This window comes from Oryza sativa, chromosome 3 (genome assembly GCF_034140825.1).
Source record: "Oryza sativa Japonica Group chromosome 3, ASM3414082v1".
Classification (NCBI taxonomy): domain Eukaryota; kingdom Viridiplantae; phylum Streptophyta; class Magnoliopsida; order Poales; family Poaceae; genus Oryza; species Oryza sativa.
The window spans coordinates 14,627,550-14,639,782 of NC_089037.1; the positions used below are offsets into that span (position 1 = coordinate 14,627,550).

At 39.8% G+C, this 12,233-nt stretch overlaps 1 protein-coding gene across 1 annotated transcript; it reads left to right on the forward strand.

The window, feature by feature from the left end:
* Positions 1-445: 445 nt before the first annotated feature.
* Positions 446-5,473, forward strand: LOC107278316 (sinapine esterase). The gene is made up of 5 exons (XM_066309106.1): positions 446-811; positions 914-1,165; positions 2,893-3,044; positions 3,168-3,441; positions 3,550-5,473. Exons 1-5 carry the CDS (start codon positions 499-501, stop codon positions 3,600-3,602), a joined length of 1,044 nt encoding a protein of 347 aa, XP_066165203.1. The 5' UTR covers positions 446-498; the 3' UTR covers positions 3,603-5,473.
* Positions 5,474-12,233: the final 6,760 nt, after the last annotated feature.

Below are 12,233 nucleotides of genomic sequence, written 5' to 3' on the forward strand. Positions count from 1 at the left end.
AAAGTTTTAAATTTGAGTTGAAAGTTTTTCAAATTTGAGATGAAAAGTTGAAAGTTTTCAAATTTTGAGTTCAAACAAATTCAAATTTCGAGATGAAAGTTTTCAAAATTTGACTTCACATATAGATTTCTTTTCAATCTGTTACTTAAAAGAAATCTTAAAAAAAAAGACTAATCGGATTAGTTATACGCGGAAAGAAAAATCAGGAAAAGAAAAAAGAAACCTAACCTGGAGAAAAAAAAAACCCTAAGCGCTCCGCGTGCGCGCCGGCACCGGGGACGCGCTAATTAGCTTTCTCGCCGCTTTTCTCCCTCTTATTAACTTGACCATTTTATTAATTTTGCAGAATACGAGGATTATATTACTCGCTGCATGCATGTGTATCTCTTGTCAATTTAACCATGTGATGAGGGACTTTGTACATAAATTGCCGATCCGTTCATGAGCTATATATAGCTCGCCAGACACTAGAGGCAGCTCAGCTATATTGATATCCATATGGCTTCTTCTAGGTCGTCCATCTCCCTCTCCTCGCCGACGATGATTCCTGTACTATTTCTTCTCTGCGCGCACTCCGCCACCGCCGCTGCCAACTCCGGTGGTGGTGGTCACCTGGCGACCGGCGCCGGCGGTGACGACGGCTTCAGCTGCTTCACGCGCATGTTCAGCTTCGGCGACTCCATCACCGACACGGGTAACTCCGCGACGATCAGCCCCAACGCTTCTTTCAACAGACTCCCCTACGGCGAGACCTTCTTCGGCCGCCCCACCGGCCGCTACAGCGACGGCAGGCTCATCGTCGACTTCCTAGGTAACACGCTCGCCGCCGGCCGCCGGCGATCGCCGGCGCCGGCGGTGCATGCTAGCTAGCTGCAATGTAGTGCTGTTCGTTTCGATCTCACACACACGCTAGCGCGCCATGAATGCGTGCGTGCAGCGGAGCTGGGGCTGCCGTTCTTGACGCCGTTCCTCCGCGGGCGGGAGACGGTGGCGGCGGAGGACTTCCGGCATGGGGCGAACTTCGCGGTGGGTGGAGCGACGGCGCTGAGGCGGGAGTTCTTCGAGGAGATGGGGCTTGACCTCACCAACATACCGCCATACTCGCTGGACGTGCAGGTGGAATGGTTCAAGAGCGTGCTCCACTCGCTTGCCTCCGCAGACAAAGGTAATCAAAGCCGGCATATATGACAATTAATTAATTAAGACATTTTTCCCTATAGAGACGGCTACACACACTCAGAGAAAAAAAAAAGATGCGCGCAAATGAGATGAAATTTGTTTATTTTGGTCTAAAATGATATAGCCTTTTGAAGGAGTTCATAGGTCAGGATATGTGTGTATATATTTATAGGGGTGAGTGTTCATGCTGTGAACACCTGTGTTTGTAGTGTATTTCTAAAAAAAAATTGTTTCTATGGAGTGCTTTGAATATAACACTATTGGAGAAATGGTCTTTGCTGGGTTGGCCAAAAATCACAATAGTCCCTTTTCGAAAAAGAACCGGGACTAAGAATATCTTTAGTCCCGATTTATAAGTCCAATGACACTTTATTATCTTTAGTCCCAGCCGTTTGAATAGCTCATCTTTAGTCCCGGTTGAATAGCTGTCAGGCCCCCAGTAACACCAACCGCATATCTTTAGTCCCGGTTGATATCACCAACCTGGACTAAATATCTCTCTCCCACGTCCTTAATTATCTCTCTCGCTCTCTGTCTCCTCGCCTCTCTCACCTCTTTCTCTTCTATCTCGCTTGCTCTTTCTCTCTGTCGATCTCCACCTCTCTCGCCTGAGTCGCCTCTCTCTCGCAGCGGCCGGCCAGGATAAGCGGCGGCGGCTGGGGAGAAGCTACGGTCGGGCGGGCGAGAGAAGCAGCGGCGATCGGGCGGGGGAGGCGGCGGCCTCGCCCTTCCCTCTGCCAAATCTGACGGGAGGGGAGGCGGTAGCGGCCGAGCAGGAGAAGCGGTGACCGGGCGGCGGAAGCGGGGGTTGCGGCCAGGCAGGAGAAGCGGCGAGCAAGCGGCGGAAGCGGGGGTGACGATAGCGGTGGAGCAACGGCGGCTCGACAGAGGAAGAATTTGTTTTTTTGAGAATTTGTGATATATTATTTTTGAAAATTTGTGATGTATTTGATTTGATATGTGATGTGCCGTGATTTGGGGATGATTTGTGGATATCACTAACATTTTTTATGTATTTTTTTGAGAATTTGTGATGTATTTAATCCGATCTGTGATATGCTGTGATTTGGGGATGATTTGGGGATGTAGGGGAATCAATATGCAATCAATTGAAAACAATGAAAAAAAACCTTTAGTCCCGGCGCCACCTGGCGCTACCAACCGGGACTAAAGATGCCTTCTCCACCAGTGTAAACAAAGTTTATAATGACATGAAAAACCTACAATAATTAACGACCTCAACTAACAATAGGGGAAAACTATTTTTACAACTTAAGGGATATTAGTTATCATGTTCTTTATTTATCATTAATTTGATAGTCGTGGAAAATGTTTAAAAATAGCAAAAAGTGTATTTAATGATAAATTTGATCTACACAACAAAGAAAAAAATGTGAAGCCAATTCTAAACAGTATGTTTACTATTAGCAGCCATTTTTATTTCTCAATGTGTAGATCATTTGGATTTGATCCTTTATGAGATTGTACATGACTACAGTTATAACTATTTTATTTAGTGTTTGAGAGGTAGGACGAAGCATCTCAGGGACCTAAGGGCACATGCCCTTAGTAAAGAAGTCTGGTGGTGTGTACCACTTATTCTAAAATACACTAGATAGTTTCCCAAATCAATGGACTAGTCTTTTATATTATGATGTGAAACCTCTTATCAAATGTAATTCTAATTATACTTGCACTACTTTAATTGTGTAGAACGCAAGAAAATCATGTCTAAATCAATTTTTATAATGGGGGAGATTGGAGGAAACGACTACAATCAGCCTTTCTTCCAAAACCAATCCTTCATCAATGAGATCAAGCCATTGGTACCAAAAGTTATATCGAAGATTGAGAACGCTATCAAGGTGAGCTTCCTTTCGGTCTCACCAATCAATAAATAAAACCCTAACATGTAAAATCTTATATTACTTATAGCAATTCATCCCATATATATGTTTACATTTTATGGTATTTGAGTGCCTATACAGGTCCTAATCGACCTAGGAGCCAAGACGATTATTGTTCCAGGAAATTTTCCTATAGGGTGTGTTCCAGGTTATCTCGGGATATTTCCAAACAAGTTAAGTCCTAAAGACTACGATGTGTTTGGCTGCATAAAGTGGTTGAATGACTTCTCCAAGTACCACAACCATGCGCTCAAGCGCATGATGCATCGGATCCCTCACGATCCTACAATCACCATACTCTACGTCGACTACTACAATACCGCTTTAGAGATCACCCGTCACCCTGCCATACATGGTAAAGCTGTCCTGGGATAAAAAGAGTTTCTTTGTTGATGCATGGCATGAATTCAATCACAGTTAAATATAAATCAAAATCACTTAGGGTGGTTGTTGTTCGTGGCAGGGTTCAAGAGGGAGACTGTGTTTGTGGCATGCTACAAGGGTGGCAACTCGTAGATGAATCTTTGCCCGACCCATCAACACACATATCATGGGATGGGTTGCATCTCACCGAAGCCGCTTACAAGTTCGTGGCCCATCACATGTTGCACGGACCATATTTGTTGAACCGTCCATATCTTCTAAATGATTTCATGTACTACTAGCTCAAAATCCATATAATGGTGCTAGCAACTTTAATCACCTATACGTATACAGGTGTATGCGCGAGTGTGTGCGCCCAATTATACTTTCAAATAATTGACTTTTATCAATTTACATATATATATATATACCATATACTCCATCCGTTTCAGATTAGTTATCATTCTAGCATTTAATTTTTGTTGTCAAAATAGTTGTCATTCTCACATTTAATTTTCTTTTATCAAAATACTGATCATTTAAAGGTGACCTTCCATTTTACCTTTTATTAATGCACCAATGCACAACTGGATAATCAGAGTTAATGTTACTTTGGAAACTAATGGGATATAGTTCATGAGGGTAACAATATAATTAAGTTGTGACATTTTCTTGTTTGGTGTTAAATTTCCTAGAATGACAAATAATAATCTGAAACAGAAGAAGTAAGTTTGTTCTTAATTTTGAAATTTATTTTGTGAATAATCAGCTACACGTCAATCTAGACCAGAAACTAATTCAGAAAATGCAATGATAGATAGCTCTGTATGCATGGAATTTGCCTGAGAATAGGATGCATATTACGAGATTTTGATACGCTACTAAAGAATAGCTAATATAAGTCAGTATTATAGGTGCCGAAACAGCTAAAACCGGCACCTAAAGTGTTTTTCCCACCTCTTATAGACTGAAAACATAACAAAACCAACATCTATAATATATTATAGGTACCGGTTTTTTAAAAAAAACAGGCATCTATACAGTGAGCTGAGCCGAACCGGTGGGCTTAGCCCACCGCACCAACCACTCACTCACCACGCCTTTTTCCTCTTCTCTCCTCTTCTCTTTTTCCTCTCTCTCCTTCTTTCTTCTCTCTTCCTTTCCACTTCTACCTTCTCCTCTCCTCCTCCATCCACCACGGCGGCAGCATGCGCGGAGCCCTCTCCTCTGCCAGATCCAGTGGGAGGGGAGGCGGTGGTTCGGCGGTAGCACGGCGGCGTCTTCCCCTCCGCCAGATCTAGCGGGAGGGGAGGCGGCGACCCGTGCCTGGAGATGGCGTGCGGCGGCAAGAGGGAGGCAGCCTACGCCCCTTTGCGGCGGGAGGCGGCGTGTGGCATTGGGATGGAGGTGGCCTGCACCGGATCTAGCGACGTGGCGGTGCTAGCCCCTCGGCTGCGGGGATCCGGAGGTGGGGCATGGCGAGGACAGCCATTGTGGAGGTGGGGCCGTCAGCTGGAGGTGTGACGGCGTCGGCCGCCAGCGTATCCGTCTCTCTCCCTCCCTCCTTTGTGATTTGTTGATGTATATGTGATCTATTGTTGACCTAGATGTGTTGTTTTTCTGAGGATTATTGACTACAGTTCGTGTTTATGGATTTGAGAAAATTTTGTGTTGTTTTTCTGAGGATTATTGACTATAGTTCATGTTTATGGATTTGAGAAATTTTTGGGATTTGGATATTAGTTGGGATCGGCTTTATAGCTCAATATAATGCATCGGCTCGATGCGTCGAGCCGATTTTTTTTTTAGCTCGTGGGCACATCAAAGGTGTTGGTTTTGCAACCGGCAGCTTTGACCCCGGCTAATCAGTCCCGCCCCCCTGATGTCGATTGGAAAAACCGGTGCCTAAGGGGGTTTTCCAACCGGCACCAAAGGCCTTTTATGTAGTAGTGATATGGCATGTCTAACAAGACCAAGTAGCTACACCATACATGAGAATGAACCAAGAAACGAATTAACTCTTCTTCAGAAAGTTTTCACGGACAACCCAAGTGCAGTACACGCAAGTACAAATAACGAGATCTAATCAATCTTACAGTTGTCCTTGATGTCATTTGACCAACTCAGACAATATTTGTCTCTGGCAAAAATATCATGAAAGGGGTGACAATTTTACATGAGACTATCAATGAATTGCATAGAAAAAATATGGATGAGATCATTTTTAAAACTAGGTGATACCCCACGCTTGCTGCGGGGATTGCTAAGTAATATTTCGCGTGTTCTTTTAAATAGTCGAGCTATTGACAACAAATATAATAATTTGCCAAACTTGGTTATAGTAGAGAGATAAAATTATACCGTGTAGGAAATTATCGATAGAATGTTAGGTTGCTACCTAATATTTACATTGCAAGGAGATGTTAGGAAGAAAATAGATGAAAGGTCAGGGTTTATTTGTACTAATCTTGGAACAAAATTCTCCGTATCACATGATTCCTATTAATTGAAAAATATATATATCCAAGAAAAATATAATTACATAAATTATTTATTTGTTGAAATAATTAGATCATTGCAGATAGGTCCTTAACTATATTCATGTATTCGTCATAAACTGGAAGACGACTTGTATATAGATTTTGTCCAATCAACTGAGATTATTTGATATTGAAGTATTTGCCTCATGTGTATGAGCCATAAAGAAGGTGGGAAACTGGAAAATAAACAACTATTTATACACAAAGTGATGAAAACAGTGATGAGAAAATGAAGTAAATGAAGAATCATTGGCAACCATAATAATGTTGAGAATATATGTATAGGAAGACTGTTATATATACCCGGGTGTACATACTCTCTCCCCTCGTACCATTGATTAACTTTGAGATCCGTACCTATTAACGGGTTGGCAGTGCAGAGCCATGCAGTATGTACCCATTAGCCGAATGATGCATGGTATTATTAATTTGAAAAGTGATTAATTACCGCTAATGCATAACTAACCACCTGAAGAATAGGTCAGTGAGGAACGGTATCTGCATCAACAAAGCCACATACTGCTTCATTAGGATTTTGGTTTGCTCCGTCCAGGTCAAGTTTACGCCGCTGGTGATTTTGGATGGATGAAGGAGTGAAGAACCACATCCCTTTGGATGGTACCACAGGGTCTAGGTATGTTTTTCTGATTTGATGATTGATTTTTTTTCGTTGGATTTATGGGTGTGAACTTGAATGATTCTGGATCATTGATTCAGGCAAATTCTTATGGATGAATGCAACCCTTCCTTGGACATACTGGATGGTGAGTCAATCCCACATGGTGTTCAGACAAGGTGAGATCGATCAACATACCATATTTTCAGAATTCTAGAAATAATCGGCCGATACTGATACATATTGAGTTGTGATATGCAGCCCTGTAGCTATGGAAGAGGACGTGCCATTGATGGTTGGCTCGCATGATTCAGGTTGTGGAACTTCGGTGACAAGGTATCTTTTTTGGCATAGTTGTCAGTTGATCATAGTTGTTTCTTCCCGTCTAATTCATCTTGTGAGCATGGCAAGCCAAAAACTGCATTGACATCGTTGGGACCAAATGGCAACTCTTGGTTGAAATCTGTAAAACCTTGCTCAGAAGCCATGCCCCAAACTGCCTGTTTACCTTAGTAAGTTTGATATCCAAAATTCCATCAAATCCAATTTCAGCAATCAACTCCTTCCTATCATCGAAGTCTTTAGTGATATTCACTATGCATTTGGGCTGGCACCTGCAATTGATACCAAAGGTAGTGTTGTCTTTCTTCTGTCTATTTAATACCCTGCTTTGCCGATACCTAGATACCTCCCCTCCCCCCCAAATCTTTTGAAGGCTACCCCTTGTGCCTGAGACCTTGAAAGCCTGTGGATAATTATTTTTCAGAACACAAATAGAACATATACTAGAGGCTGAGAAAAATTGAGCGTATTTAAAAATTCAACATGTACTTCTGTTTTAAAAAATCTGCATATAACCAAAATACATGGTACACTCATATCACTATCAGAAACTTCAAAGTATTTATTGGATAAGAGTGGAATATATGTTTAAGAGAAAGTATAGCACAAAGGAAACATCATACGATTATTAGTTGTTTTAAACTCGATTCTTTCAGGCCTTCGCATGTTCATTATGTTCTCCTTTGAAATTCCACAGCGTACTTCATAGACTAGACTTCTATATTGTTCACATTTTTTAAGTATTTGACAACTACAAAAATATATTGACTAACCAAATGGTGAAGATATGCCAACCAAAATATCAAGATGGACTAGGGGTACAAAACCATGATATCAAGAATTTATGTTTACCGCAAAACAAAAAAAAAAGAATTTATGTTTACCAAGAAATTACTAATCCAGTTGGTTAGTGATGAAGGCCTATGGTAGGACCTTTCGCGAAACAAATTTTTGATGGGAAAAACCTCTAACCCATGTCTTATAAACCTGTGATATCCTATTTTGTGCCTATATTAATGCGGATGAAACTCCAAATTTTACATTCTGTGACTTTAGATATGAAGAGGGAACAGAGAAAAGATATTGGGAAGGTACGTCGTTAAGAACATGTCCTCTCAAATATCGATATCCTTCTTCATATAGCATGTCTCAATGAAAACATTGCTATTTTGGCAGATTTTACGAGTACAATACCTATGCTCTGATCTTTGGTAGATTTTACGAGTACAACAACTCTTCTCTACTCATTGTTGATGGCTCTCCTAACACCACTCTAGCCACTAGACGTTCCCTACAATAGCTCTTCTCTACTCATTATTGATGCCTCCAATTTATTCGAACCCCGTAAGGGACCCGATCAAAGGGCAAACGATCCACCCCGCACTGGCACCAGAAGATATACGGGGTCCGCCTTGGAAGCCCTATGGGTGAAAAAAGGCAGCCCCGGTACTAATTAACCCTACACACTATTTGAAAAATCATTTTTATAGTTGGCCAAATCAGCTTTTCGCGGCAGCTAGCCTCACCGCCTGAGGGTAAAGGCCTGTGGAAATACTGTATTTTCATAGGCAAGCTGACGGCATCTAGCGAAAACCGATTTTCACAGGCGAACTCCTAAAGAGATCCACCTATGAAAATATTTTCAGAGTTCAGAAAAAAAAAGATAGATCCAAAAATATTCCCTCTATAGGCAGATCCAAAATCCCCCTAATCCATTCACAAATTCATCACAATCCTCAAATCCATTCAACAAATTCATCATAGATACGCATAAAGAGAGATCAAAGAACAAAAAATTCATCGAAGCAGCCGTCGCACGCCTGCGCCGCTCCCGAGCAAATCCGAGGCGGATCCACGTGCCCAAGGATGCATGGCCAGGCGGCATATCTGCACTCCCGAGGAAGGCCAATGGCAGCAGATCCGCGCATCCGAGGCCGATCGTCATCTCTATCGCTGATGCCGTCGTCATCGCGGTCATTGTCGTGTGGCAGAGGAAGGCCGGAGGAGAAGGGTGCGATAGGGATGGAGGTGGGAGAGGAGTCTGAGTTAGAGGGAGTAGGTGGAGAAAGAGAGGGCTGAGGGAGAATGGGAGGTGGAGCCGCCGGACTTAGCTGAAATTTATTAGCGCCTTCACATTTTGTAGACAAATCGACCACTTAAGATTCCGCCTACGAAAATTAAAATTTTCCAAGCAAAGTCTTAAGAGGTCCGTGCCTGCGAAAATAAAGTTATTTCCGTAAGCGGTCCTTTTAAGGCTCCATCCGAAAAAAATTTTTGCAGGCGGAGCTAAATCAGCAGATCTCTAACTATTTTTGCAAGTGTTTACAGGAGGACTTTTTTTCTTTTACCCTCTTAGGAAAATAAAAGTTAGCGCTGGTAAAAACTGTTTTTTAAGTAGTGATAGGGGTGGGTCTCTAGTAGAGACAGACAGACCGAGATTCTCCTTGTTCCGCTTACTGTCACGACCTTGCTCTTCCATCTTGGACATTAGCATCTTTCTCTTTTGCTACTCTTTTTCACTTTTAAAAAAACACAACGTAGACACTCACAACATGCGCACATTTTTTTTCGAGATCAAATATCATGGCAATGCATTAGTTCACTTTAAGAAATTAAAAGAATCGTTGCAATCCAGCTTTATAAAAGAAGAAAAAGCCAACAAATTAGGTTCCTACGGACGAGACAAACGCTTCACAAGCAACGGGGATTTTTGTTTTACTATAAAAGATGCCCGTGCATTGCAACGGATAAACTAAAATTATAATAAATATAAAAATCTTAGACGATTACGGTTTAATTTTTCATGATATGAGTCCTTCAAAAAAATATATTCCTTAGAACTAAAAAGGTTCTCAAAAAGAAAAAAAAAAAAGGCCCATTGAACCCTACCGGCCTGCTATTGCGCACCTTGCCTATGAAGCACACGTGGCCCAGCACTGCTGTGGCCCAAGATGGAGGCCAGCCCAACACGGGATCAATTTGTTCCAATCATTTTGATGGACAGGTCGGATCGATTCTAAATCCATCAAAACCGTTAGTGCCAAAAACCCTAACCCTAATCACACTTGGACGGAAAAAAACAGACGGATGAAAAAAATTAGAAGCATTATAGATTTTTTTAATTAGGTATAGATATAGATACGATGACCAGCCAGCGTACCATCCATTTTGTCACTGTTCCATGATAGCATATTTATCCTTTTCCGTAACGAATAAGTCAATGGTGGTTGACTTTTAAGCTTTCCTCTATAAGACCATTATACCCTTCTATGGATGTTCAAAATTAAAACATAACATAACAAAGAGAAATATGATACTATAACGCGCAAAACTGAAGAATGCATGGGCTCTGAAAATATTGATTTTTTTCAGAAAACCAAAATGGGAAAATTATTTTCTTTGAGAAAAATAATACAGTGGGAAGATGTTGTTCTGAAAGTTTCTCACAAAATAATTACATTAAGATGAGAACTATGCAATACTTGTATGTGGACATGCAAATTTATTTCCTTCAAATAATTCATTTTGAAATGCTTAAACTGACATTGCAACACTCTAAATTAAATACTTAAAATAATTCATTGTAATTATAGCATCAGGGCATAAGGGCCTTGTATTAGTTTAAATGTTTTTTTTTACAATATTCAGTTCCCATAAGGGTATAATATATAGTCTTTTGGGTGTGAATCATGGAAATAATAAAAAAAAAATGACCAGTAATAGAATAGTGGTAAATTAACCAAATAATAGTAATGAACACCCCCAACTATTTCATTGGACCAATTAACTCCATAAACTATTTTTTAGCACATTATACCTCCTAAACTATAAAAAATGGTCCACTTTACTCCATCATGACATTTCTCTTTTTTTTTTCCTTTTTATAGAAGTTGTATTTTAAGCTGAAATTTTTTAGAGCCATCTGCGACACCATTATCAAACTTCAAAAATACTTTTTTAGTAAATTTAACAAAAATTTATATACTTTAGCTAAATTATCACAAAATTATAGATTTATAATGATACATCACAAAACTACAAATTTAACAATAAATTTATTAGAAAACTATAGGTTTAAGGGTCTGTAACACAAATCTACATATTTAATAATAAAACTATCATAAAACTACAAATTCTGGGGTTTAAATCCTTAGCACTAATGTTATCTTTGAGTTATATACGTTCAGATTTTGTGCTTAAATTGACATTAAACCTGTAGTTTTGTGATAATTTTTTTACTTAATCTATAGTTTTACCATACTCGGCCTTAAATTTGTAGTTTTATGATCAATTTAGTGTTAAAACTATAGTTTTGTAATACATCATTTTAATCTGTAGTTTTTTGATAATTTGATCGGGGTATCTGTAATTTGTTACTCTGTTTATTTATGATTGTTTGCTTGAAAATCTCAACATTGAAATCAGTCTTTGGTATTTCCAACCTATGTAAACAATGAGAAATTTTTTAAAAAAAAATATTGAGACGTATGTTGTAACCGGGGTTGCCCTTATCTTTTTTTGGGGAGTTACCGCCACCCCGCCGTAGGGCAGTTACCGCGGTAACCGCAGGTAACCATGTGAAATTCACCTCCAAAAAATTGAATTCAAAAATCGGCGGTTTCGTGGTTTTGGCGTGGTTACCGTGCGGTTTCTGACGATAACCATGATATTCGAGCAGTTATCGCCAGTTGTATAGCAGAACACATAAAATTGAAAAGCCACTAGAAAAAAATTCAAAAAAAGGGAATTGGGGGTAATTGGAAGAATATATAGGATACTTACAAATCTAACTTTTTAGTGTAAAATACAAAAATCGGCATGACCTTTTCTATATTGTGGACTTCGAAGCAATTCAACATTTCGAAGCAATTCAACATTTCATAGTATAATAATTACAAATTAGCATTACTTGCACATCACTACCATATTTCACATGAGCAACAAATGACCCATTATCATTGCAATAAATGTACATCTACTCACCCAACAAATAACACATGAACTCTACAAAACCATTTCCCACATCACTAGCAAACCATATTTCACCTATTTCACAAATCTTCATATCTCAACAAACATCAATCTTTCACAATGTATTTTACCTAAACCCAATACATTTTTCTTTTTCCAATTTATAAACTATTTTTGGTTTTGCCCTCAAATTTGTATTTATCTTAGTCTATGTCAAAAAAAAATCACCATCTGCCACTACAAATCAAGAACAACATCCATGATTTTTTTTATTTTTTCATAATTTTAATTTTTTCTCAAATTTCATCCAAACAT

Excerpts from the sequence above, each read along its gene's own strand:
- LOC107278316 (XM_066309106.1), top strand. The coding sequence starts at position 499 with ATGGCTTCTTCTAGGTCGTCCATCTCCCTCTCCTCGCCGACGATGATT. Across the intron at positions 1,166-2,892 it reads GCTTGCCTCCGCAGACAAAG|AACGCAAGAAAATCATGTCT; the intron begins GTAATCAAAGCC and ends TTAATTGTGTAG. Across the intron at positions 3,442-3,549 it reads CCGTCACCCTGCCATACATG|GGTTCAAGAGGGAGACTGTG; the intron begins GTAAAGCTGTCC and ends TGTTCGTGGCAG.